General features: G+C 41.1%; 3 protein-coding genes across 8 annotated transcripts; 1 reads left to right on the top strand and 2 right to left on the bottom strand.

Annotated features, from left to right (window-relative positions):
- The first annotated feature begins 595 nt into the window (after positions 1–595).
- LOC128872254 (myosin heavy chain 95F) lies at positions 596–15028 on the top strand. 5 transcript variants are annotated; one of them, XM_054114735.1, is made up of 19 exons: positions 596–648; positions 8368–8561; positions 8883–8956; positions 9070–9199; positions 9278–9442; positions 9526–9938; positions 10120–10131; positions 10301–10560; positions 10650–10807; positions 10912–11076; positions 11146–11369; positions 11475–11666; positions 11726–12709; positions 12970–13109; positions 13190–13234; positions 13330–13450; positions 13544–13661; positions 13735–13950; positions 14056–15028. In XM_054114735.1, the coding sequence occupies exons 2-19, from the start codon at positions 8381–8383 to the stop codon at positions 14205–14207; spliced, it is 3750 nt and encodes a 1249-aa protein (XP_053970710.1). In that variant the 5' UTR covers positions 596–648; positions 8368–8380; the 3' UTR covers positions 14208–15028. The 5 variants fall into 5 exon arrangements, with proteins under 5 accessions (XP_053970710.1, XP_053970713.1, XP_053970708.1 ...); XM_054114738.1 differs by lacking the exon at positions 596–648 and adding an exon at positions 3356–3362; XM_054114733.1 differs by lacking the exon at positions 596–648 and adding an exon at positions 3900–3994.
- LOC128872257 (fatty-acid amide hydrolase 2-B-like) lies at positions 14855–23304 on the bottom strand. Of its 2 annotated transcripts, none has more exons than XM_054114742.1 (10): positions 22886–23304; positions 18089–18261; positions 17558–17777; positions 17074–17291; positions 16811–16922; positions 16328–16626; positions 16133–16231; positions 15667–15834; positions 15400–15582; positions 14855–15250 (listed from the first exon to the last, which is right to left on the bottom strand). In XM_054114742.1, the coding sequence occupies exons 2-10, from the start codon at positions 18254–18256 to the stop codon at positions 15158–15160; spliced, it is 1560 nt and encodes a 519-aa protein (XP_053970717.1). In that variant the 5' UTR covers positions 18257–18261; positions 22886–23304; the 3' UTR covers positions 14855–15157. The 2 variants fall into 2 exon arrangements, with proteins under 2 accessions (XP_053970717.1, XP_053970718.1); XM_054114743.1 differs by lacking the exon at positions 22886–23304 and adding an exon at positions 18402–18553.
- A 727-nt stretch (positions 23305–24031) lies between these two features.
- LOC128885068 (fatty-acid amide hydrolase 2-A-like) lies at positions 24032–27342 on the bottom strand. The gene is made up of 10 exons (XM_054138820.1): positions 27215–27342; positions 26630–26843; positions 26257–26476; positions 25928–26145; positions 25726–25837; positions 25141–25439; positions 24959–25057; positions 24676–24843; positions 24409–24591; positions 24032–24312 (listed from the first exon to the last, which is right to left on the bottom strand). The coding sequence occupies exons 2-10, from the start codon at positions 26795–26797 to the stop codon at positions 24217–24219; spliced, it is 1563 nt and encodes a 520-aa protein (XP_053994795.1). The 5' UTR covers positions 26798–26843; positions 27215–27342; the 3' UTR covers positions 24032–24216.
- Positions 27343–27348: the final 6 nt, after the last annotated feature.

Genomic DNA, 27348 nt, shown 5'->3' with positions numbered 1-27348 from the left:
TATACTAGTTGGCGTAGATGTCGGTACCTTGTCGCTATAGTGCTACTCTGTAACTTATTATTGAAACCGTTAACATTTATCTAAGTTCTAGAAAAAATGATGATAAGCATGCTCGCATCGTTATCTACCTGTCCTTGCGTTAAAAATATACTTCGAGTAACCAATTGAAAATTCAAATACTCCTGAATACATAACCACGATTGCAGATCAAATTTTACAAAATATCGTATATATATTTACGTCCAATTTCAATTACCAAATAATAGTAAATAGTATCGGCACGTTTTAGAAAAAAAGAGTCGTGCGATTTAAAAAATTGCCAAGATCTTTTCATGGTCGTTATATGAATCAGAAATCTAACCATCTATCGATTGCTTGGAGCGCAAACAGATGAGAAAGTAAATTCGCGCAAGCACGTTTACAATGTGTCACTTTTCAAATTCATTACCACCTGTTGTTTCAGTAATAATCGCGCCAAAATTCTGCCAGTGTGCGATTTGCCGCGCGATCACCACTTGCCGCGTGGCATACCCGAAAACTCGCGAGATCTGCCGATCGTTGCCGATCGTACAGACACGACGCGCCGCGAAGTGCCAGTCGTGCGTCGGACTCCGTGCCGATTGTGTCGTGGCAATAGCTTTCGAATCGGTGAGTAACTTTGTTCTCCTACACACGCACGCGTCTCTCGGTTTTGCTTCGCGTGCACCTGTTCCTTCTCCATCGTACTCGCACACTCCTTTAAAAGAGCCTAACGTTTCTTTACAGGACGTTCTCCGAGTGTTAGTGGTTTTCTTTGTTGTTGTCCACATCTTGTGGTGTAGGTTTTGGAGCTGTCTTGGAAAAATATTTCCAGTTTTTCGTTTGCAATTTTCTTGGGAGAAAGAGAGATTGCGAATTTCTGTGTTGATAATTCGATGACGCAGTGATACTTTCGTCTAGATAAAAGTTTGGAGTAGAGTGTAAGGGATAAACAACTTTTGATTAGCTATTCGATAGAAATTCTAATTTATTATGGTACCGAATTTGGGAAACTGTTCGGCGAAACAAATATTGAGATCGAATCGCTGTTTTAGGATGTTTGCGATAGGTCGTTTACCGTTTGAATAGAATTTTATCCATCTTGCGTGGTTGCTTCGACGCATACCGGTTATCGTGGAAGCTATTATGCAATTCAGGAAGGTGACACTCGGTTTGGTAATATTAAATAAATTACATATAGCGTAACGATGACGTTCGAGTACGCTTCGATCGTAGAACGTTATCGTGGAGTGTGATCGCAAAAGAAATGAACGTTTTGATTGTTTTGCTCTGTGTGTGTATATCGGTTTGGAAACGTTTGATTGGACGATAATGCGACTGGTCGCTCGCAACGCGTTGACGTGCGTACCTGTTTACGTTTTCGCGTAGGCAATACAAGAGAGTAGCAGTGGTGGGTAATATTTTATTCGAACGACAGCTGACTAGGACAAATAACCGTGTAGCGATTTATTCGTGGCGTTCCCTCGATTGGCCAGCTGTGAAATATTTCATTATTTCGATTCTACTATTATTTTCATTCTAATTTTTGCTCGAACTTTGGATAAACTGTCGGTCATCTTTTATGCATCACTGGAAACTTTTATCTAGAATTCGAAATTTATTCATTGCTGGTGGAAAAGGTCGGAGAGAAGGTTACCGAGAGATAGAAACTTAGCAACATATGTTTCGTCCACCGAGCCGTTACATTCGCGTTATCGTTATTGCTGTTATTTATTCACCTGTCCCAGACGCGATAAGTGTCATCTCCGAACGTGATTTGATTTCTACTTTTATATTTAGAGAAGACGAGAATGTCATCTCGTTTTTCCTTTGTATCCTTCCTTGATGACTGTATTTTTTTGTAATTCTTGTTTCGAAACAAAGACGTCGCGTCACGAAATATTATACGCTAATTCCTATATGTATTTTATACCGTTTCAGTTCTTCGTAATTGGCCGAATAACGAAAGTGATAATGGTATTGTCTCCTACAGTCACGCGCGTGTATTTCTTAATAAACGTACGTTTCTCGTTTTCGATTTGATCTCTCTCGGACATTTTATCGAACAATGGAAAAAAATAGATAAAAAATGGAAAACTCGTTCTTTCATTCTAGAATAATTAAGAATTCTCTTGTGCGAAGCCACGGTGACAGACGTAACCTCCCAACGACTTTTCACGTCTTAATCGCTACTAACTGTTCCTCGCGCTAATTGGGTTAAGAGAACACGATATACACCAGTTCCTTGTATCGCGAAAAGTTCCCTCTAAACAAGGAATCGACAACGTCTTAAAATCAAAGGTGACCAGAATTCTCTTCTCGTAGCGCGTTTCGTTGCAGTTCTACGTTAACATCTAAACGACTTTATTTTCCACCGTTCATCTCGCGGGAGAATTATTTCTAATTAGATCTTGTTTGTAATTGGGGTACAAGTATCAGTTAGCCGTATTATTACGCTTCGTTTACCAGTTAAACGCGAACGGGAGCCTCTATTTACGACACACCGCTACTGTTTACCATTATTTCATTGACAATCGTCCATCAATTAATTCAACGCGAGCGTGCAATGCATCGCACGATCGGTATTATCCAAATCGACAGTCGTTACGCATTGGTGCCCGGTATAAGAATACACATCGTATCTTTTTTATGCGTTTTTCCATAATAAAAATAGCGACGCTCTTATCGCGTTATTGAAAGCATTGCACGTCGATTGTTGCGACGTCACCGATTTGCAAACTTACTGGGTCATGTCAGCTAGAGTCATCGAAATATTTACATCAGAATATTAGTCTTCGTATCGGATACATTATGGTTTGGAGTCTCCTTCAGAAATTCGAGTATAAAGTAATGTTTTACAGTTTCATGAGACATACAGTATGAGGGAGGGGGGAACAGCCAAACAATCGCGTGGTATCGTGTTATTGTTTCGCCGAGGATGTAAATATTGCGATATTTTTGCTACGAATGGAACCGGATTAGGAGAGTGGAACGAAAGATGTACAGGTGCGCGAAGGCAGACGATCCAGCGTGAATTAGCGTGTGAATCGTATGCGCCTTCGTTCCCTCTTCGTGTATCTGATAACCGCGGAAAGACAAGAAGAAAATCCCGGTCTCCTCGTGCGTGATGAAAGCTCGTTCGGGTTCGTCTACCGACGACGTCCGAGGATGCGTGTTGCGAGACGCTCATTTAAAAACAATGAGTCTTTTCTTTTTTCTTTTTCAATCTCACCTGCCTCTACGTTATAAAATTTTCTTTTGTTTGATCACGTGTACATTGAAGTTGCACCGAGAACCCGTGTAATTAGTCCGACGAGTGTCTGGCTTTATCAGCTTTCGAATCGGCGCTGTTTTATCTGCGTTAAAATTACAAAATCTTGATACGGTTTTTCGTAAAACGAATAGCCGATTTAAATCGAAACCAGCTCGTGTGATTTATATTCGATCGAAGAGCAATCGAGCCAAGTTTCGTTAAAAAGATTCATGATTAAATAAATTCACGGAACAACTACCTTAAGCGTAAAGAGGATCGTTGCTTCTTGTTGCACGCGTGCGAGATGTTAACGAGGTCGGTTTCGATCAGCTGACGAATTAATTACGGAGCAAAACGGCGACGTGTGTCCTTAATCGTGACAGAGAGCCGAGGCTAACGATTCGCCTGGATCCTCGGTCGAGCGATCGCGTTCGCATGAGTCACTTGCAACACGATTCTCGTCTCACGATATGGGCTCGCCTATATGGGGACGAACGATCCTTTTTCCGCGATTACGTAACGCAGTCTCGGTCGCCGGTTGCAATTATCTCGACTATGCGAACCGGACGACGCGACGCGAGGACCTTCCGGATATGCAAATGAACTGTACAACGGACGACTTTATCGACTGGATCTCCCTCGGATGCTTTTGTACCGACTGTTCAGTTCTGAATGCAGAAGTAGGTGTCACATAACGCGGTGGTTCTCAAGCCTCGTCTTTCGGTACGTGTATGTTAGCTTGATTAATTTAGAGAAAAACGATGCTGCAAACCGTAATTCTCTGTCACGTTTAATTTAGAAGTTACCTTCGTTTGAAGTATGATAATATCGGGTTTGTAACGAATGTGACGTATAAACTAAACGCGATAGAGAATCGAGGCTCACGGTATTATTATTTAAGAAAATAATTGGACTTTGAATCAATAAATTATGTAATATAATAAAGCGCGTAATTCGATATATAATATTACTAAAAGACCATTTTTGGTGGATCCTCTGCGATAGAATAACATTCTTGTCGCTTGAGTTAGTTTCTCAACGTTGTTTAGTGAAATGGTACACACACGAAAACGAGTAAATTCTCGAGTGGCTGCTGTTTGTACGCGTAGATAGTAGCTTAAATAGAGCAGGTCCCTCTTCCTTTCTCCCTTAGTGTGCACGTCCGTGTGCACGTTCATGTGTGACGAAATAGAGCAGTATGTCACCGTACGCTCGAAATCACATCCCACGATTCAATCTAATCGCTGAAAGCGGTTGATGACGCTGATCGTGCGAAGGTTGTTCCAATTAATATTAAACGGTCTGCGAAATGATGATACCACCGTACACGATGGCACTAACGAGTCAGTCATGCGCGTTACTCTGCACTTATTCCATTCGTAGCCACAAGAAAAGAACGCTGATCGAACCATTTCTTCTATTTTATTTGTTTCATTTGCTCGTTAAAAATGTAATCTAACAGAGACAGAGACTTTATTATTGCAACGGAAACGTGTATCAGAAGAAAAAGTAAATCAGATTAGATGCAGTCGGTAGCATCCAGGGTTGTCATAAGCTACACAACATTACACGGTAACAAATATAAAGGCGCAGAATGTATTTCTACGCTTAATATTTTATCCTTTGCGATTCTATGTTTTTAGTTGCGGTATATACACGTGGATACCGCTCGAGTCGAGTTTAATTTCTTAGAAAGCAAACTTTCGGAATACATTTGTCACGCAGTGGAAGTAGAAACGAAACGTACGAATACTCCGTAGATCCCGAGATACGTGTCTCGTATTTACAGTATCGAGATTTCCCTTTTCTTCGAACCTGTTATTATTTTTTCTTCGTTTTTTTTTTTTGTTTTCGTCCACGGAGTCCACGGGTCGTCGACCGCGCTTTTATGGTCAGAGGTGCCAACGCGTCGTTCTAATGTAATCTCCATTGTAAACACGTTGTTGGGGCTCCCATCCTTCGCGTTTTCGACATGCGTCGTTCCTCTGCTGTTCAAATCTTCGCGCGAAGAGTTTGTCGTAATTCGCGAAAGCTGGCGTGCAACAAGAAATACTATTCGCTGCATCTAGACGCTGAAAGGGGTTAATACATCTTAGATTTCCTTAACAGACTCCTAAGCTGTGAACTGGTACGCTTGGAAGTAGTAGTAAAGTATTTTATTTATGGTAGAAGAAAGTTTAGTCGTCGAAATTATTAGCTCTCTGTAATGAAACTGTTGTCGAGTGCAAGGGGTTAATAACTTGGACTCTCCCACGGTATTCTCGGCCGATCGCTGGAGCGTACGAGTGTCGTTGAACCAAACTGTGCGAACTTGTGCAAATCCTTTGGAATTTCGCGCGACACGAACGTATTACGACGCTTATCCCCTCGAGTTTCCTCGATAACAGCGTCGCGTTCGGTTCGCGTCGTTCCAGGGGATTCTTCCTTCGAGTAGCTGATCGAACGAAGTTCCAAAACAGGCGTAAACGTAACGTCTAATTACACAGCGGCTACGCAACGCGTGGACGTAATGCGTAATGAGTACATTCGCAGAAGGTGAAGTAGCCGGAGTTCGTTGACCATGACGACAGATAGGCGGCTCTTACTTTCTCGAGGTGACTAAACCGAACAGCGCCACGTAAAGAGTGTCTAGACTCGTAGACGGTATCGAAGCGAACCCTCGATGCGGTTGGAAAAACGCTGGGAATCGTGGAATGTTCGATAAACTGCTCCGAGATACCTTAACGAACGATCTTAGTTGTTGACACGTTGGTTGTCTAAAAAAATTCATTTCACAGGTGAGACAGAATTTTCGCGAGTTTTAGCTTTGCAGTCACAACGCGTTAATAGAAGGAAAGAAGGTATATTTGGAAGTCGAAAACCTATATTTTTCAGTATAGAAAATACGTAATTGCAGAAAATGGTGTCCAAAGACTTCGTAATACTGTGGAGTAGACGTGCTCGAATTGAATGTTGTAGACGCAGTGGAATCGAACGCCTAGTGTGCTCTATTTCAGTCCGCGCATACAAAAATGAGTACGGCGTGTTAAACCAAGCAAGCAAAATGATTCAAGTGTGCTTACCTAGTTTCGTATTCCAGCGTCGGCACTGAGAGGCAGAAATGCACGTGCCTGGAAACTCGTCGTAAGGGTGCCTTTCTGTTTCGTTTTTTACGGTCGAATTTCGTTGGGAAACATGCGACCGCTGACGCGTGTCTCCCTGTTCCTGACCGTCGACTCCACCTGCTGCTTCCTGCTTCCTCTCCTGATTCATTCATTCCGTTTGTCGACCATTGCTTTTCGTATCAAACAAAAAGAAATCAATTCTGTCCCTTTGTATTCGATCGTTTACAACTTTAGTTCGAGTAGAAATATTTAATCGTCGTTTCTAGATAAATGCGTCAAGCCGTGTTCCTAAATTAGAAATATTACTGTATTATACTGAATTAGAATGGTCACCGGCGAGGATAACTCTCTGGAGGGTACAGGATCGAAGATTGATTCGAACGAATCGTGTCCTATCGATTCGGTATAGTTTAGACGTATCGTGTTATTACACAACAGGGGAGAAAGGCCGATGATCTTGCAGGAATAATGATGCAACAGCTGCGTATTACCGTTTTTCTAGACAGTGCAAGGTGAACGAACCGATACGACCAAATACGGCGGAATATAAATTCTCCCAACCTGTTTTCAATTGCGCACTGATTTACCGTACTTTATTTAACGATACTTAACCATCGGATCAGATTTATTGATACGTTGATAAACTTCGGCACAAGGAACACCGTCCTATCGACAACTGAATACAGTTAATAGATCGTTGTTAAATTACATGCAGAAAAAATAGAATTTCCTTTTACCATGTTACGGTTGAAATTCACAATTGAAAGATTTATCGTTCGAACGTCTAAGGGGCGTATAGAAATCCATAGACGAATGCGATGCGATCTTGGTTCGCGTCTCAAGGATCGATGCGAGGATCTACCGGTTGCTTTTACCGTTACGATACTCCTAACGGGATGCTGGGAATGCGACGACAGGGGGAACTAGCCAAAACGATTGCTTTCTCGCGCTTTCTAGATCAGCCATGCGAACGAACGAATCTTCAACTTCGCCGTTATTAACAATTTAATAAAAAAGAAAACATACGAGTCCGATATCAAATTTGAAACTTGGCGCATTTCAGGGTTAACTCTACGGTGTAAATACGTCATTATTTGCTAGTATTTATTCAGTTTCGCGAAGTAAATTGTTTATCAGCGTACTTGATAACGACTTTGATGGAACGCTGAAGCGACTCCCACGTATTAATGCAAACGCGTAGGTTACACGATAAAAGAATCTCTATCATGAAATCATGCTCCATAAATACCGTCTATTATTGACGTTACTTTCATTACTCTAATCTCCATCGCGATAAGGTCGTCGCAGCTAGTCGATAAAAATCCAGTATTTTCAAGCATTTACGCTTCCATGGAATGTGGCGTTCGTCGAGGACCGCGATAACAACTAATAATTGATGGGGCGTTTAAAGTATCAAAAAAATTAATAAACCAGTCTAATAGTTAGTATTTCTACCCCCTTTGGAACACATTTATTTTAAAGTTACGAATGATACACGATAAGAAAAATAATCTTTCCCCCATTCGTTACATATTCATCTACTACTCGCTCTTATATTATATTAACTCGTTATATTAACTTTAACAAGCGATAGAAATCGCGAACAAAGACCCAGCTTGCGCAAATCTAAGGTAATTTACGAGTACGAGTAGCAATGCTACTAACTTGAATTCCTGGTTGAATTTCGCTTCAGTGCCACGTCCTTCGTTAGCAGCCTCTGTTCCCTCGAGGGTCGCCTGAAATCCCCATCGAGCGGCATTAACGTTCGCACTTCTGATGCTTCTTCCATCAATAACGCGATGCAACCCGATGCCATCACGACATCCTAATCTTTCTCGAGACAGAACCAGCGACTAGACGATGGATCGGTTAACAATTCGTTTGCCTGAACGACACTTAAATCCCCGACTTACCCTGTTTCAGAGTTTTGTCTCGCTTTATCAGCTTCGAGTACAGCTAACGACGGCGAATTGCTTTTTTTTCCTTTTACAGAACGTGGGTCAACATGGAAAACCAGCAGGTGTGGGTGCGAGACCCACAGGAGGGTTTCATAATCGGGAAGTTCATAGATATGGTAGACGGCGATGCACTGATCCTGCCACTCGATCCAAAGTATCCACAGCGCACCTGCCCCCTGGACGAAGTCTACCCTGCTGGGGAGTACACCAAAGATGTCGAAGACAATTGTAATTAGATTTCTTCAAATAATTCTCTCTAGATTTGAAAATAGCTACGTTCTTTTTAAAGTGACAAAACAGAAAATTCGGATGTTGAACATTTTACTACTTGAATTATTACGCATTGGATGAATAGTCCGTGTTTCAACGTTTATTAATTAACAGCAGGATCTAGATAACCATGAAACACGGCTTGCGAAATTTTCCCTCGCACTGGAACCGAGATTTATCGTTGTTTCCGCCGCGAACGACGATCTCCGCGCCTGGTCTCGAGTCTCTCTTTTGAAAAATCCACTTTCACCTGGATTGCTCTGTTTTTTATGTTTCCAGGTGCTCTGATGTATCTGAACGAGGCCACGCTACTGAACAATATACGGACACGTTATTTCAAGGACAGAATATACGTGAGTAACTCTGAGCGCAATGCAATTCACTCTTGAAAACAACTCGAGTAAGAAAAGAAATATTTGTCAAATTGCTTTCACGTTAAACGACCATTTCGTGTGACATTTCGCAGACCTACGTCGCCAATATCTTAATCGCCGTAAATCCTTATTGCGAAGTGAGAGATCTATATTCACCTCAGACCATCAAAGCTTATCAGGGAAAGTCGCTAGGAGAAACACCGCCGCACGTTTTCGCCATTGGTGAGCACCTCTACTCCCCATCGATGTCTAAAATTTGGATTTTTCGTATCGAATCGATTCTAATTTCTCCGTTTCCAGCTGACAAAGCGTTCAGGGACATGAAAGTGCTGAAGCAGTCGCAGAGCATCATCGTCTCCGGCGAATCTGGAGCGGGCAAGACCGAATCGACCAAGTACCTTCTTCGATATCTTTGCGATCTGTGGGGATCGATGGCTGGACCTATCGAGCAGAAAATTTTGGATGGTAACGCTTCGTTAAGCAATCATTTCTCCGCATAAAATGATTCCTCATACTTTCCTCACGATTCGTTTCTCTTAATTCTTCAGCGAATCCCGTATTGGAAGCTTTTGGAAACGCAAAGACGAAGCGTAACAACAACAGCTCGCGGTTTGGCAAGTTCATGGAGGTGCACTTCGACTCTAAATGCCAAGTGGTGGGCGGCTATATATCCCACTACCTCCTGGAGAAGTCGAGGGTGTGCCTCCAGAGCCCCGACGAGAGAAACTATCACGTTTTCTACATGATGTGTGCCGGTGCTCCTCCTGAACTCCGCGCGAAACTTGGAATTACGAAACCGGATGACTTCCACTACCTGAGGAACGGTTGCACGCAATACTTTTGCAACGACGAGTCAGGGAAGAAGCTGAACGACGTTCAAAAAAGTCGCGACCAGATGATGAAAGGTAGCTTGCACGACCCCATCCTGGACGACGTGGAAGGATTCAATGCCATCGATCAGGTAAGCTTCGGGACCGATGCGCTGTTTTAAATAGATGCATTGGATTTTTCATTAGAGATTCCTAATTTCCTATCCGTCTTTCTGCGCGGATGCAGTCAGAAATTCGACCAACTTTTTAAGAGTACGATTATACTGATTTTTCTTTCCTTTCTTGCCGATCGGATAATTTTTTGCGACGCAGGAAAAAGCAACGGTAATTCGATTGTTTTGTAATAGATCATCGCTTCTCATCTTAATTATCGATACTCTTTCATTCATTCGCAGCTACTTGTTGACCCAAATATTTATAAAGATGCTTTCGATTAACGTAATTTTATTAATTGGATAGTGGCTTTATTTTCTTCTAAATGTGTTCCGCGAAGGCTTTGACGCGGCTTGGTTTGACTGACGCGGAGAGAATGGAAATTTACACGATGGTTGCCGCGGTGCTCCATCTTGGGAATATCACTTTCGAAGACAACCCTGAGGACACGAAGGGTGGCTCCAGGATATGTGCCAGCTCCGAGAAGGCGGTGTTGATGTCGGCAAAGCTGTTAGCCGTTGACCCTGAAGAGCTTCGACAAGCTCTAGTCTCTAAAGTTATGCAGACCAGTCGCGGTGGTATCAAAGGAACAGTTATCATGTAAGTTGAAGAAGAGGGACATTAAATAAATTGTTCTGTGATAAAGAAGATAAGCTTCTTATGAAATTTGTGTTACGCGATAATTTCAGGGTACCGTTGAAAGTTTACGAAGCTAACAACGCTAGGGACGCTCTGGCCAAGGCGATCTACAGTAAACTGTTCGATCACATTGTAGGTCGTATCAACAAAAGCATTCCTTTCAAAGCCTCGAGTTATTACATCGGTGTCTTGGATATTGCAGGTTTTGGTATGCATTAAATTCATATGCATCGTATCCTTCATCTTCTTCAGTTGTTTTAATCGTCAATCATTGCTGTTCGAATTGATTATAACATAACTAATTATTTACAGAATATTTCAAGGTAAACAGTTTCGAGCAGTTCTGCATAAACTACTGCAACGAGAAACTACAGCAATTCTTCAACGAGAGAATCTTGAAATATGAGCAAGACCTATACGCGAGGGAGTCTCTAAACGTACCCAAGATATCTTACGTCGACAATCAAGACTGCATCGGTAAATAATCTTTCCACAGTTCGTTCGTTAACCTGGAGACAAATCGTGATTTTTGACTCGCATTTCCAGATTTAATCGAGTCGAAAAACATGGGAATCTTCAGTTTGTTGGATGAAGAATCGAAATTGCCCACTCACAGCTTCGCGCATTTCACCAGCGAGGTCCATCGCGTTTGGAACGGTCACTTTAGGATAACTTTGCCCAGAACTTCGCGTTTGAAGGCTCACAGAGAATTGCGGGACGACGAGGGCTTCGTTGTTCGTCATTACGCCGGGGGTGTCTGCTATCAAACGGTACGCCATCATAAATTTATCGACAAGCCATCGTCTCTCGTTAGCTTCCCCATTTCATACTTCCATTGCCAAGGTGTACTACCGAATGGGTTTTTGTATTTTCAGAATCAGTTTATCGAAAAGAACAACGATGCACTGCACGCTTCCTTGGAGGCGTTAATTCAGGAAAGCAACACCAAGTTCCTCAGAACTCAATTCGCCAACAACTCGAGCCAGAAAGGGAAGCTCACCTTCATCAGCGTTGGTAGTAAATTCAAAACTCAGCTGGGGGAGTTGATGGATAAATTAAAGAGCAACGTGAGTCTCTCTTCTTCTCGCGAGACTCTAAAGAATCTTTATGTTAAAATTCTTTTCAGGGAACAAACTTCGTTCGTTGCATTAAGCCCAACAACGACATGGTGGCGCACCAGTTCGACGGAAACAGTATTTTGGGACAGCTTCGTTGCTCGGGAATGACGTCCGTCTTGGAGCTTATGGAGCACGGTTATCCCAGCAGAGTTCCGTTCCAGGAACTCTACAACATGTACAAATCCTATCTTCCACCTGAATTGGCCAAACTGGATCCCAGGTTCTTTTGCGAGGCGTTGCTTCACAGCTTGAAATTAAACAAGAAAGACTTCAAGTTTGGGATCACCAGAGTGTTCTTCAAGCCAGGCAAGTTCGCCGAGTTCGACAAGATCATGAAGTCGGATCCAGAGAACTTGCAAAAATTGGTGGCCAACGTGAAGAAGTGGCTTCTGAAATCTCGATGGAACAAGATGCAATTTTGCGCTCTCTCCGTGATCAAGTTGAAGAACAAGATCATTTATCGCAGACACCACTTGATAATTCTACAGAAAACTGCCAGGATGTACATAGCCAAGAAGCAGCATCGACCTCGTATAAAGGGCATGATGAAGATAACCAACCTGAATAATCAGCTGATCGGAATGGAGGAGACGTCGAAGCAGTTGAAGAACCGGGAAAAAACGATGAGCGATATAAAGAGACTCCAAGATGATTTAAACGTGGCAGTCGATAAGATCAAGAGCAACCCCAAGATAAAACCTGCAGAGATCGATTCCCTTTACACGAATTTGGTTAATCAGGTTAACAGGCAAATGGCGTCGCTGCAGGACATGGTTAAACAGCAGAAGATAGCGGAGGAACAGGCGAAGCTGAGGAAGATCCAACAAGAGCTAGAGCTTCAGAAACAGAAGAAAGAGGAGGAGGAGCGGCAGAAGAGAGAGGAGGAGGAAAATAGAAGAAAGAAACACGACATCGAGGCGAGAAGAAAAGCCGAAGAAGAAGAAAAGAGGAGACAAGAGATAGAGGATCAGAAAGCTGCCGCGGCTCTTCAAGTATGTATTTAATCTTTTTATGAAGCTACTACGTGTTTGTGTTAATCAGATAAACAATACCAAATACGGATTAGTTTCGTATCGTGGGCTTTTTTAAATTAAAAAAACTCATAGATTAAATACGTGCAATGTATATTATACAAAGAATCGTCGAGCAGAATAGTTTCGAACTCTCGAATGAACGTTTCGCCTATTTTTAACCGACTTCGAAAAGGAGGAGGTTACTCAATTCGACAAGTTTTCTTCTTTTTGTTTTCAAGGCGCGACTGGAGAAAGAGGCCCTGGAAGAGAATAAATATCGCGAAGTACTGGAACAGGAGAGAAGAGATCACGAATTGGCGGTCAGATTAGCCCAAGAATCGAACGGACAAGTCGAAGATTCGCCACCACCTGTGCGAAGGTATTTTATTATCAAATATTTTACGAATAATTCATTTGATCAAACGCTAAGTTCTTATTTTTTTAATATAATACGTGTAGTGGTTCCGACGTGAGAGCACCATCGAACAACAACAGGCTAGCAAGGTATCATAAACACCTCGAGATCTCGTAGTTTTTTACATATATCAACAGTGCATCGAATGCTCTAATATAACAATTAACATCTTTTAAAACGTTAGGTCAGAACAGGTACGCAATAATCAGGCAGCCATGTCTAACAAGAAGTACGACTTATCCAAGTGGAAGTACTCCGAGTTACGAGACGCTATAAACACGTCATGTGACATAGAGTTACTTGAAGTGAGCATCGTTGATTATCTTTTAATTAACAAGATAAGGAATCGTTTAATGGCGGATATTGCAGCTCGTATATATCTTCGTAAATTTTTTCAGGCTTGTCGTCACGAGTTCCACCGAAGATTAAAAGTTTATCACGCATGGAAAGCGAGGAATCGCAAGAGAACTACCATGGACGAAAACGAGAGAGCGCCGAGGTCCATTATGGAAGCTGGTAAGGATCGAGTTCTTTTGCATTTTAATCCATGTCCCTGTACGCGATTGTCATACTGTCATACATGTATTAGCTGCTAAGACACCCATAACTCCGATGAAGCAATCGATAGTCGAGTCCTCGCAGCGGTACTTCAGAATTCCCTTCGTACGACCCTCTGCGCCAGGGCAGCAAGACAACACGCATAACACTGGCAAAAGAGGGTGGTGGTACGCTCATTTCGACGGCCAATACGTTGCAAGGCAGATGGAACTTCATCCTGACAAGGCTCCAATTCTTCTGGTAGCAGGTATAGTTCTAAAAAGTCACTGATTACTAGACCGCTGATAAAAAAAATACCCCAATGTTGCAACCACGTGCTCAGTTCACGAAAGGAATTTTATTTTTGTGAAAGGTATCGACGACATGCAGATGTGCGAATTGAGCCTAGACGAGACTGGATTGACTAGGAAACGAGGAGCCGAGGTGTTGGAACACGAGTTCAATCGCGAGTGGGAAAAGCATGGCGGGAAACTGTACATTCCACCGTGCGATCGTAAGAAATGAGCAGTCACTTGGAACGCTCATCGAATACGCGAACGTAGTTTTACTATATGCCTCGCGAATTTTGTATTTTCGTCGGTCTTTGATCCACTTGGATATGGTGTATCCACAGCACAGTGCCTTAGAAATTGTACCTTTCGCAGTGAAAGGTAATCCAAGTAAATCCACGAAAGCACGTTGACATTGATCATGTTATTTAATTCGTCATGGAAACGTAGAGTAGTCGGATGAATCCTGTGGCGGATCCATGGATCGATCGACTTCGTATTATACTCGGTGCGTTGTGAAATACGCGGTATTCCGGTTATGTCTGCGAGATTTCGGGATTCCCAGCGCGATCAAATCGTTATGTTCAGTATTCGCTATCAGATCGATAGTATCAGTATCGCTGAATTCGATAGAAATTTCGTAATCGCTTGAAAGAGCACGGTGCAAGGCGGGTAAAAGAACATTCGCGAAACAAAAGATCTCATTAAATTTGAATTTATATTTCCTTTATTTCAGACGGTTCGATTAACGTTCTCCGTCCCTGTAATTAATGCATGGTATTAAGGTTGTTATAAAACAACGATGGACTTTGAATACGAACCTCCTTTATATTTTACATTGGGGAAAGGCGTCAAGGTTCCTTCGATTAACATAGAGCTTCGTTGAAAATACTATCTCCGGTTTATTTAGCAAAGATAATTTTACTATTCGTTAATGTATGTTATTGCACATTTAATGCGAATCCGTAGGTGCGCCAGTGTGGTTATTAAGAAACGCCGCGACGAATAAAGAGTGTGTATCGGTTAACTGATTAAAAATAAATAACATTCACTCCATCTAGTTTTTCCGTTAAAATAGACGCTTCGTTACGGTCTCTTGCAACAAAGCGAAAAAATCACAGTACAACAAAACAGTAGTATTCAATTTGTTAACGACGAAACAAATAATTGATACGAAATAGAAGTTCAACTTGGAGGTGGTACCCAGCCACCGAAGACTGTTTCCAATTCCCTAGCGACTGCCAAGGTAAGACGGTCCTGGTAGGACGCAGCCATCACCTGAAACATCATTTTTCATAGTTACAAAGTAGCTACGATTAACGAGAAGCTAGGAAATACTCTTATTTAGCTTAAACACTCGTTGAAAAAAGGAAAGGAAGAAGAAGACGGAGGAGTTAAAATGAATGTCTTGGCAGCTAATAATTTACCTGAAATCCAACTGGTAATCCGTCGCTATTCAGTCCCATTGGCACGTAGGTCGAAGGCAAGTTCATCATGTTGCTGAACGCGCTGTAAACGATGGAATCGGTCTGAAGTGAAATTGTCGTTGCTAAGTCTGTTGGCTGGGAGAACGCGGGGCATATGAACACTCCATCGCTGCCGAGCAGTTTCTGTAAGTACATTAATCCAGGATGAAAGTTGATTCAACCTGGCAGTTTTCGTTTGTGTATTTCGAATGAAATGTGCTCTCGTACGTTGACTCTGTAACCGATGTCCTCCACTTGTTGTCGATAATATTCCTGCTTGGAACGTGGTATGAATCCTCGTTGCTTCTTCAGCAGTTGGAGGTACGCTAGCGTCAGAGTGTAATCGGAGAGACCAAACAAAGCCTTGACGAACTCCAGTAACGGCCTCTTGTTTCTCTGCGAAGAAAACAAGTTATGAATTAGGTGACACGTGTTATTACCAAATAAGTACGATATCGATGCATCCCTCGGTTGAGAAACGCTGCGATAAGCATGTCCAATAATACCGGAGTGACTCGTTAAATTAAAAGTTTAGCGATACGAGGAGAAAGTCAAGTTCGAAATCGTTCTTATCAGAGAAATCTGATCAATCTGTCGATAATAATACTTTCACGAGGATACAATAGCAAATGTAGAAAATTTCAAGCGTAATATTAATTATCAAAGACGTCGTGTACACGTTTCGATTCGTTACCTCGTTGTATTTTGGATCTTCCTGCAGTTCAGGCATTTGCACGTCGCTAAAGCAGGCCATCAGGAATATGTACATGTCGGACACCCAGTCTTGCGACAACTGCAACACAAACGAACCTCGGTATTAATATTAATTAATAGATCGTGCTGTTATAACATTGAGATTTTAACGTCGATTTCTTAGTAAAATCATTACGTGCTCAACGCGTGCACCGTTCCCGGCCAGGTAATCGGTCGCTTGCGCTATCGTTCGCCTAATGTCAGCTGTCGTTGACCTAATACCGCAGAAACTGTCGAAATTGTCAAGGTAAAACACCCTCAGAGTCTTCACGTCGACGGGCACGTCAAGATCCAACGGTTTCTCGCATTTGGCGCTCAGAACTTTCATACCCAAGTGAAGATCCTCCGCGTATCTCGTCATTGGACCGCACACCAACATTTTTCCCAGCGGTGATTGATCCAAGGTCGGTATGTGTCCCTGGTTAGGAGTAATACCTGCGAACAATCCATGTTGCAAGAAGAGAGGAATGCATTGCTTGGAAGTATACTCTTGAAGCGAGCCTAATCTTAAGTTTGAGGTTTTACAAAAATAAGGCGACCTCGACTTTTGTATAGAGGGGAATGTGGACATCAAGAAGGTTTCGATCAACGAGGATTCTTTGTAAGGATATTTACATACCTGAGGTAGGCTTGTGGCCGAAAACGCCATTGAATAGGCCTGGAATCCTTATGGACCCCAGGACGTCTGATCCAAGCCCAAACACGGATGCTCCTGCGCCTAGTATCGCGCCCTAACACAAGAAACAAACTTAATAGACATAGACATAGACGTCTAGACGCAGATATTTTTCAGACAGTAGTTAATGACTAGTTAATTAACGTTGAAAGTAGATATAATTAAAATTTGGGAATATTTTATTTCATCTATGTTCAAGTAATTACCTCTCCCCCCGAGGATCCTCCAGGCGATTTCCTCGTATCGTATGGATTGTTTGTCGTGCCATACAGGTGATTCGTCGTATGAATCCCCGAACACATTTCAGGGGTGTTGGTGACGCACAAAGGAATGACTCCTGCGTCCTTTAACAACTCCACTGCTGCTCCATCTTTCGTAGCTTTAACACCTTTTCTCGACCAAGTGCCTCCTGTGTAGCTCATGCCTGATTTTCAGACAAATGTAACTTTATTCAGAGAGTAATCAAGAGTCATCGAGATTTTTCATACGATAACTGGCCTTCAAATAAACGTAGTAAATGGTTTCGCGTTAGGTGGCCAAGTGTTAAGCGTCGAGAGGAATGTATGCAACGTTTTTGGAACTCTGAGAATATATTCGTCTCGCTCAGAAATCAATGCCCTTTTTTAGAATTGTAAAATCTTTTCGATCGATCCAGTGGCTAAAGTGTCGAACTAACTTTTCTCGACATACCTGCAAGGGAACAGGTTTCCTTGATGGTAACAGGTACCCCGTACAGCGGTTTCTCCCTTTCCAGCGTAGCGGCGGTCACTTTCCCTGTCTGAAGTTTCGCGTCGCAAATTTTTGCCTCATTTACAGCCGCTTTGAATCGTTCCTCTACTACTGCATTTAGGAAAGGATTCACCTCTTTAATACGCTCGATATATGCTTCCACTACAGTCCGGCTAGAAAGCTTTTCCCAGTGCAAGAGAGTTACAAATTATGGATTTGCTGTAATTGGACCGACGTCGCTCGTTCATTTAATCGGGATTTATACGTGATGGATTTAATAGGTAATAATATCAAGCTGAACAACGTGTAATGCCCAGAACTATTTTTATTTAGCTGGACTGTTTAAACGAAGAAAAAATACCTAACGATGTTTTGACGACAAAATGCAGTATCACGACTGATGGTAATTAAACATTTGCTACAAAAGTAGCATTAATTACGTACTAGAACTACGTGACTGGCTCGATACTAAAGAACAGGAAAACAACTTACCTCTCCGTGTCTGATTTTCCTGGCTAGAGTGCTAGCGTTGATTTTCAGAAGAGGATTCCTGATCGGCGGTATGCTCGGTGGTTTCTTGATGTAGATGAGATGGAAAATAGGACGAAGGACAAAGTGCAACAGGTGCGTGAGAATGTTGGTCAGGTTGGACAGAATCATCTCGTCTGTTAAACAAGAAATGGCAATATTTAAAATTCACTTGGTACACTATTTATCTTCTATTCCTGTTAGAAAGGTAACAGCAATATTTAAAATTCACTCGGAAGTCTCTGTTTCTGTTTATTCGTGAAAAGAGGCAAGCTACCTGCTCGACCAATCGAATCAGTTTAAGGGTAGCTGTTGTTCCTTCGACGCTGCGAGGTTTAATGACAGAAGTCAGCAACTGGCAGAAGCACCTTCTCTTCCTCAAATATAGAGGCAGACTGGTCTGACTTTGCCAGGCGACCATCCTTTTAAGGAAACATATGTATAAAGTGACGACCGATTAACAATGCAACGTTCGGAACAGAGTATGTTGATCACCTTGGCGATTACATTTCGTTCAACGAAACTCTATTTCTCGTTATATTTTTATAATATTTTTTACAAATATTTTCATGGCCCTACCGCCAGCGACCTTCGAAGGGTCGTGTCCTTGCAGGATTCGAAAGTTGCTCGTATTATCTATACAAATAAAATTGAAGTGTCTGTCTGTGATTTCGAAATAATACTTTTTTTAAGCATCTATATGGCTTTTCGCGCCTTGCTAAAACTCAAACACGCTTTTTTCAAATTTTTTTCAAATTTTAACCGATTTTAAACATTTGCTCACTGATAGAAAGCTACACTAGCCCCGAGTAACCCAGACTATGTTTTATTTTGATAAAAATACGTTTGCGAGTTGAAATGTGAAAATTGATAAATGAAGTCGTGGCATCGTTATATACTCACAATGAGAAATATCGATCATGGATCTGAGTTACGGAAAACAAAAGACAGTCGGCCACTGATTCGCGAAGGAGCACGCGGTTGAACAGTCGGTCGAACGCGAACGACATAAAATAAATAGTATTCCATGCGGGTGAAACCGCGGGGTCCAGCTATATATAATAATTGTCGGAATGGGGTCATGCTTGGACTCGTCTTCTGCATCGATTGTCACGCTTGCAAAAATTGGATAACATAAAAGAAAAAAGCCAACTCCTAACGCTGCTCTTTGTCTCGCTATTTCCAAATTGATTAATTCCTCGGCCTGATTAATTCCTCGAGCACAATGTAAGCACTGCTGTGTGCCAGCGTATCTTCCTTACGCGTACGCGTATAGGCGTGTACGTGTTCGTTCACAGAGCAATCCTTATCGTCCGCAGGCGGTGTATTAGATTTTTCAACGAGTTTATTCTAAAATAATCGTCGAATTAACATTGCAAATCCATTTATCGCCAGATAATTTCCTACGTACTGAAAACAATTTAGATTACATACGTATCAAGCGTTTCGAAATATGCTCTATGGAGATGATGTTGGCTTCCATGTATGCGATCCTAACCATGCAAGTATACAACGTTATACATTAACCATCGGGCAACAAGTGAGCACAGTTAAGTATCCTGACATAATGAAACGCCAGTTAAATTACGTAAATAATAGGTTGACGCGGTTATTGACTCATTAATCTTCGCATTATGTGACATATGGAAATCTCGCGTTTTCTTTTGATCCATATTACAGCTTGAAATGCAATTGTACGAGTCGAGTAATCATCTAAATTAATCTATTAGAGATTTTTCGCTTACAAAAAAAAAAAAAAAAAAAAATTTTTTAATTTTCTCTGGCTCTCATTGGCTTTTGGCGTACTAAACTAATTCTTCTTTGTTTCATTTGAACATCATGCAATTTCCAGTGACCCTCTTCCTTTCAGCGATAGAGGGGAGATAAGAAAGTAGAGGACACTGCACGTTTATTAGAGCAAACTGTTGAACTCAACAACAGAAGAAGCCAAGTATTCCGATGGAAAACAGATAAATGCATTAAAAAGTCAAACCGACAATCACCATCAAGTTTTGTTAATCCGAAGCTAACTAATAAAGATAATTTCCACGCCTTTTTTTTTTCACCGAAACGATCGCCGATGCATTCCATGTTGATCGATTCCATCGATTTACAGATAAAGATAAGAAGCTTGGTATCGAGGTTGTTTGGAAAACTGTGTCATCCAGAGGATCACAGGGTCCTGTTGGCCCTAAGTCAGACCAGCCAGACAATTTCTCGTCTCATCTGTTGCGCAAATTTGTTGAAACGTTCGATCGAACGAAAACATCGGAAACGTGGCAATTTTTCAATGTCACGGGTAAAAAAGTTATCGTAACCAGTTGTCATGTCACTCTGGAGAGTCGCGTTCAGCCATGCCGAATACGCCAAATAGACGGTGGTTATTGTATCTGTGTTAGCTGACTCACCTAATTCCTGCATGTACAGTTTCTCGTGTTGCCTCGATAACGGATGGACAATTACAGAGTCCACGATCACGAGGCGAATAGGTCTTCTCGTCCAGCTTTTTGGTGAAAAAGCGCAAAAGATAGTGGAGCAGAATGCAATAGCGACGAAACAAAACAACGCAATGTAATCGCGAAATTGTAAATTAAAATGTGAAGATGTCGGAACGAATGCGATAGAAGAAGAGAAATCGAATGAAATAATCAGACAGAAGAATAGAGCGCTAAGAGAATAGAATAAAATGCAAAGACATGTGATGTCATCAGGTCGAGATTTGTATGTAAATACATTGAAACAGAGATCAGGAGCAGGTACAGTTTTATTACTTAGAAGTGTATCTGCTTAGAATTATAAATAGTTCGATGCAAAGACACAGAATTAATTCTTGCATCTAATAAAAATCAATCGACACTTTCTAGTCTACGCTATAATGGTCAGTTTGAGAAACCAGAGTCGAGGATTCTTAATTTCGTTATTAATTTAATTTAATTAGACCAAACGTAGATGTCGCTACGTTTCATTTTATACATTTTTCTCGAATCACTTCTGAATGAAGTTTAGAATTAACTGGACATCCTATTACCGATTTTCGTCTCAGTCACGTAACAAGGAACCGAGCACACGCAGGAATGTAAATAATCGATGTTGCCAATAAAAACTATATTGATCCAAGAGCCACGGTGTTCGTGATTACGTAAACTGTAAGTAGACAGACTACACGTGCCTGGCTCGTCCTTGGATCTCGTTCCGCAACTTCTACGCGATCTTAGCAACAATCTCTGGCAATTGTTTAATTCGGCAATACTTGGTTCGAAATTGCAGAAAATTCTTATCTAGGTAAAAATTTCGAGCAACGATGATAAACAGATCTCGATCAGCCATTTATTCGATAACAATTACTATCTGACGTTATAAAATCTATCTATATTCGACAATTATATATTTATATTCTACGGAAACTAACCTATGATATTTTTATTCATTAAAAGAGAGTGAAACTTACAAAGTCACCGAGCGAAATAAATTAGAAGCAATTGTGAGAATTTAACTGTTTGATTAAAATGATTTATATTCTCGTTCGATAACCGCGTTATTTACATAAGAGATAGTAGATATTTTCTGATGCACTGTATGTCGTTTATCGTGTTTTTTCTTCATTTTTGCAGCAATCATTAGTGATTGTCGGACTAATCGCCAATGGTAAACTAGATTTCTAATCTGCCGTCATAAATGAGTAATTGATAATCTGTTGGAATCAATCGGGTCTGATTATTTATTGGCCATTGTTCAAGATAACTTGCTTACTTGGCAAAATATAATTTTGCGTATGCATTAAAAATATGTACGTTTGCATGTTGTGTGTTTACAAAAAACTATATATATATATATACATATAAAAAGCAATTCCGTCGCGCGCGCGCGTGCGTGTGTGTGTGTTTGTGTGTGTATCAATCAATGTATGTTGGCCTCTGTCTATTTTACACGTATTTGTATTCATATGCTCATGAAAAAATATATATTTACATAATATACTATATCATATATTTATTATATTACGTAATACAATTTAAAAAAATTATATATGTACTATATTTAGAAGATCAACGAAATATCAATCGTAAGAAAAGCTTCAAATTTCCTTTTTTTTGCCGGCGGCCATATCAATTTTTTTTTTTTATCAGCGGAATTGTTCTCCATTGTCATTCATTTACCGAATTCATACATCTGCAATACAACACGTGGCATCTGTGTATGTATTAAGATCACTGCTTTCACCGACGAATCATTTTATAATTTACGCATTCCACGAGGAATTATGCATCCACCCACGCGCCCGCAGAGTACACGTGACCGCCCACGCAACGCGAAAATAACAATATCATACCTACACGCGCAAATAAATCTGCTTTGCCCGCATAAATATTCATTTTCGACCAAAAAAATACCGATACAAGATTTTTCTTGATACCGATAATCGCTAAATTTCGACCTCTAACCTTAATCGAGTTAGCAATAACATACATCGCGGAGCAACATTCCACGTGTCGAGTCTCGATCAACTTCTCGATCGCTATTTTACACAAAACCAATTCTCACAATTTAAAAGAGAAACTGAAAAATCGCTGAAAAACAGTTCTTCCAGGTGATTTGCATATTACGAGAGGTCTTAAGAACTAAACTCTCCCTCCAACATAAATATAATCACAGGGATCTAACCATCGTAACGACAGAATCAATTAAATTCTACGTTATCGGATCACTGGTTCTCGTAAATTATTAAAATACAATTTTTTTTATTAATTCACTGGATCTTACCTGCAAGCAAGGTTGTTTTCCTCGACGCGTAAATCGTTTTCAAAGGATCGAGCAACGTTTCTTCGATGAATCAAGGATAGACCAGCACTCGGAGCGATCGATTCTCCCACGCATCGATCTCTTCGCTATCGGCGCGATTTCAACCATCGATCCACTCGGATCTATTTCGATAACTGTTGACGGACACGCGAGAGATATTTTGCCACGCCATCTGTCCCAGTATTCTTTCGTCCACGGACTCCCAGAACATACTGACAAGCCGCCTGACGCGATTCCATTTCGAGGCCATGGCTAATTCGGCAGCGAGAGGTAATCGATTCACTGTCAGATGAGAATTTCGCAACTTTATTCGACTAAGCGTAATGGTTGTGGTAGCATTATTCGTCAATTATTGACGTTAGACGAGGACTGCCGATCTGCACGTAATACGTGGACTTCCCATTTTCTGTGGAGAAAGTTATAAATTATGTAACGAGTATAAACCGGTTACTGACCATGAGTTTAAGAATGCAGCGAATCGATTTGACTTTACTTCGAGCCAGTACGTCAAGAGGAACCACGAGATATATTTTGTTAACTCAATGTGAAACCTTTCACTTTATTCTTCTCGTTTGTTTTCGGATATTATTCATTTATACTCTCTATTTTATTCATTGGAATATGTCTACCGTGTAAAGAGACAATTAAGTATAGTTCCGATGATGTATCTTTAATGTAATGCTAATTCAAATTAAATTCGAATGAGCGCGTTTACGGGGCGTTACGGTATCGCCATCTCGCGGTGAAAGGGTCGAAATAATTTTGCAAGCTTGGAACAGAACCCTTGCAGTTTGCACCATCAGTGGCGCCATCGGTGGAAAAACGCTCAAGTTTGTCCTGGATTAGTTTCTTGTTTTACTGCTAGATGGCGTCATTTTCACTTTTACCGACATGATGGTAATTTACCCACAGGTCGGTAACAAAGAAAACCCGTGTAAGTGATGCCATGTAGCAGTAAAAAGAAGAACTAATCGAGGACAAAGTTGAGCGTTTTCCCGATAGAGGCGCTGACCAAACTCCGAAATTAGTTTAGCCTTTCAACGCTAGGCAGCGACACTATCCATTTTCCTCGCGAATAATTCAAAAATTTGAATTTACATATCGACAAACAAATAACAATTCGTGTACTTTTTTTTATTAAATTATTATAGCAGTGTTTACAACTACAGTATTCTTACGCTGCAGGTACAGTACTATTTAATATTAAAATCACAACAATTATCATCGATTAAATGTAGTAGTTGTCCCCCCTTGTCAAAGGTAAAATAGGAAGAATTATTATGGCAAATGAATCATTTAGCATTTGGATCCACCCAGCCACCGAAGATTTTTTCAAACTCTTGAGCGACTGCGAAGCAAAGATGATCCTGATTTTTTGCAGCTATTACCTGAACACGCAATGTTTCACATTCAATAATAATTTTAATCGAGTAGCGCACTAATTGTGAGAATTTTCATCGCGATGCATCGTTTGCGTCCATTACCTGAAATCCAACAGGAAGTCCAGCCGAGTTCAATCCCATTGGAATGTGAGTCGATGGCAGGAGCATGATATTGGCGAACGCGGTGTACATGCAGCTGTCCAATTGAAAGAATATCAATCCTGGATAACTTGTCGTTTGGGAAAACGTGGGACATATGAATACCCCATCTTCACCGAGCAGCTCCTGCGAGTACATAAACAGATTACGAACATTTCCGACCTCCTCGCGCGAGATGTGCTTGGTAAATATTTATCGAACGAAACGTACGTTAACTTTGCGACTGATCTCAAGTCTGGTATTTCTAAATCGTTCCATTTTAGAAAGCGATATGAATCCGTGCACCAGTATCAATAGTCGGAACCTGATTAGGTCCATCGTGAACTTTGATAAACCGAGAAGCCCCTTTAAGATCTCGAGTTTTGGGTGTACGTCTTTCTACAGGGAAAATGGCAAATTAAATAACGCGTATACACTATGCCTACTTTGTAGAGTTCCCGAAGTCAAGAATTAGGAATTATACTATAATTAATTATGGTAGATACATAGTTACCTCAGGATTGTGGGGGTCAGTAAATGGTTCTTCATACACCATTTCGCGAGTCATGGCCGAGTAGAGAGACGTTGTGTCGCGTACCCACTCCTGCGGCAACTAAAACACGCAAATATCGCATTTCGAAATATAGTCAGTTTCTATGCGACGTAGCTAATAATATTCATTTGTAAGAATATTACCTTTTGAGTCGTTACACCGATTTCCTCGAAGTAACGTACGGCTTCGTTTATGGTTTCTATCAAGTCCGCCGTGGGTTCTCTCACGCCACAGAAGCTCTCGAAGCGATTCACGTAAAATACTCGCAGAGATTTCACGTCCACTTGCTTGTCCAAGGTCAATGGCACTTTGCTCCTGACGCTCAACACTTTCATAGCCAAGGGGAGGTCCTCCGCGTATCTTGTCATTGGACCTATCGAAAATATCGTCTGCATCGTTTTATCCTTCATACAGGGCATGTGTCCCTCGTGAGGAACTACACCTGCGAACAGAACACCATATTGGGACCACCTATGTCTTGGGAAGGTTTCGTTAAGGTACAGTATAAAGACCGAATAAGTGCAAAACGGGATTGACTGGATAAATGGAAGATGACTATTTCTCTCTTTCACTCTCTGTTCTTTTGTACGTTCGACGCTCGACTCGAGCCAAATATAAACAGAATAGAAACCTCGACCGGATAACTACAATATTTGGACCCCGATTTTCTTCCAATCTATTCACTCTTTACTGTAAAAAGTTTAAGAAGCAAGAATTACTTGGAGTACCTGAACTAGGCTTATGGCCAAAGATTCCATTAAACAGGCCCGGTATTCTCAGCGAACCCGCTAAGTCAGAACCAAACCCTAGTATGGAGGCTCCTGCGCCAATCAAGGCTCCCTGAAACAACCATCACACGAAACTGCATCAACTTCGTCTCTAATCGACTCGAACGAGTTTTATTTGTAACTTTGACATTTAATTTACTACCTCTCCACCAGACGATCCTCCGGGCGACATCCTCGTGTCGTACGGGTTCCTCGTCGAACCAAACAGGTAATTTCCCGCGTGCGGCGCCATGCACATTTCAGAGACGTTGGTAACGCACAGGAGAATAGCGCCTGCGTTCTTTAATATTTTTACCGCTTCCCCATCTTCCGTAGCCTTCATTCCTCTCCTGGGGAGCGTCCCCACAGTGAAACTCATTCCTGATTTCGAAAAAGAATATTGTTTCAGCGGATGGCCTTGCGAGAAGTTAGCTTTGTAAGATCTCTTTGATCACTTCCTCCATTGAAACTAGATTCTCTGGATCGATTTACCTGCAACGGAACAGCTTTCTTTAACAGTAATAGGCAGCCCAAAAAGCGGTTTCTCTTTCTCCAGATATGCAGCAGTGACCTCTCCACTTTTCAGCTTTTCATCGCAGCTCTTTGCATCGTTTATGGCAGCCTCGAAACGATCCTCTATCACTGCATTTAGATAAGGATTCACCTCTTGGATGCGCTGTATGTATGCTTCCACTATAGTTTGGCTAGAAATCTATTAACGGTGTAAGAATGTTGCTTACAATTTTTTTTTCCTTTTCTTTCTTTTTTTTTTATTGAAAAAAAATAAATAATTGTATCGATGCAAGTTGTATCGATGAAAGCATAGTTTCTATTAATTGATAAATATTAAATATTTTCTACTTACCTCTCTATTTCTGATCATCCTCGTTAACTCAGTGGCGCTTATTTTTAACAGAGGATTCTTGATCGGCGGTATTCTCGGTCGTTTCCTGAGATTCATAATCATGATGAAAGGACGAAAGAAAAAATGCAAGGTGTGCGCGATCCATATGAGGACATTGGTCATAAACATTTTTTCCTGGGAGGAGGTTTACGATTACTCGTGGAAGTCTTCTAGTCTGGAATATTAAGAAGAGGTCACGGTTACGGAACGTTAAGGTATTTTCCAATAGCTGCCGATAAAAAATTTGAAATTTCCATATTGCTTTTTACAGATTACAAAGAAACGCGTCTATTAACCAGTCGTTCAAAAAATCCGTCCCTTCTAATATTCTTTTTACTTAGTCCTGTTCTTCATCTAGAATTTATTTTCAAGTTACACGAACGAATGAAGAAATCGTAGGAAATGGTACTTTTAAATATAACCAACATCGTAATCACGATTCCATTGTTCCATTTAACAAGAACGAAATGAATGCAATTTCGGAGAAAATATGTTGAAACACTTTATATGGTGTATCCTACAAAGATTTAGGATTCTAGATCTTACCTTGTCTTGGATCCTTTCCTTTTTCACATACGGGGCTAGACCTTCTCGAGTCTTTGATTTTAAAGCTCTGACAGTATTAACACAACTGACACTAGTTATGAAAATATTCGGTAACAGTTCACCTTGACGATAAA

This window comes from Hylaeus volcanicus, chromosome 2 (assembly GCF_026283585.1).
Source record: "Hylaeus volcanicus isolate JK05 chromosome 2, UHH_iyHylVolc1.0_haploid, whole genome shotgun sequence".
NCBI lineage: Eukaryota > Metazoa > Arthropoda > Insecta > Hymenoptera > Colletidae > Hylaeus > Hylaeus volcanicus.
The sequence above is the reverse complement of the archived record's forward strand: the minus strand, read 5'-3'. Positions and strand labels throughout refer to the sequence as shown.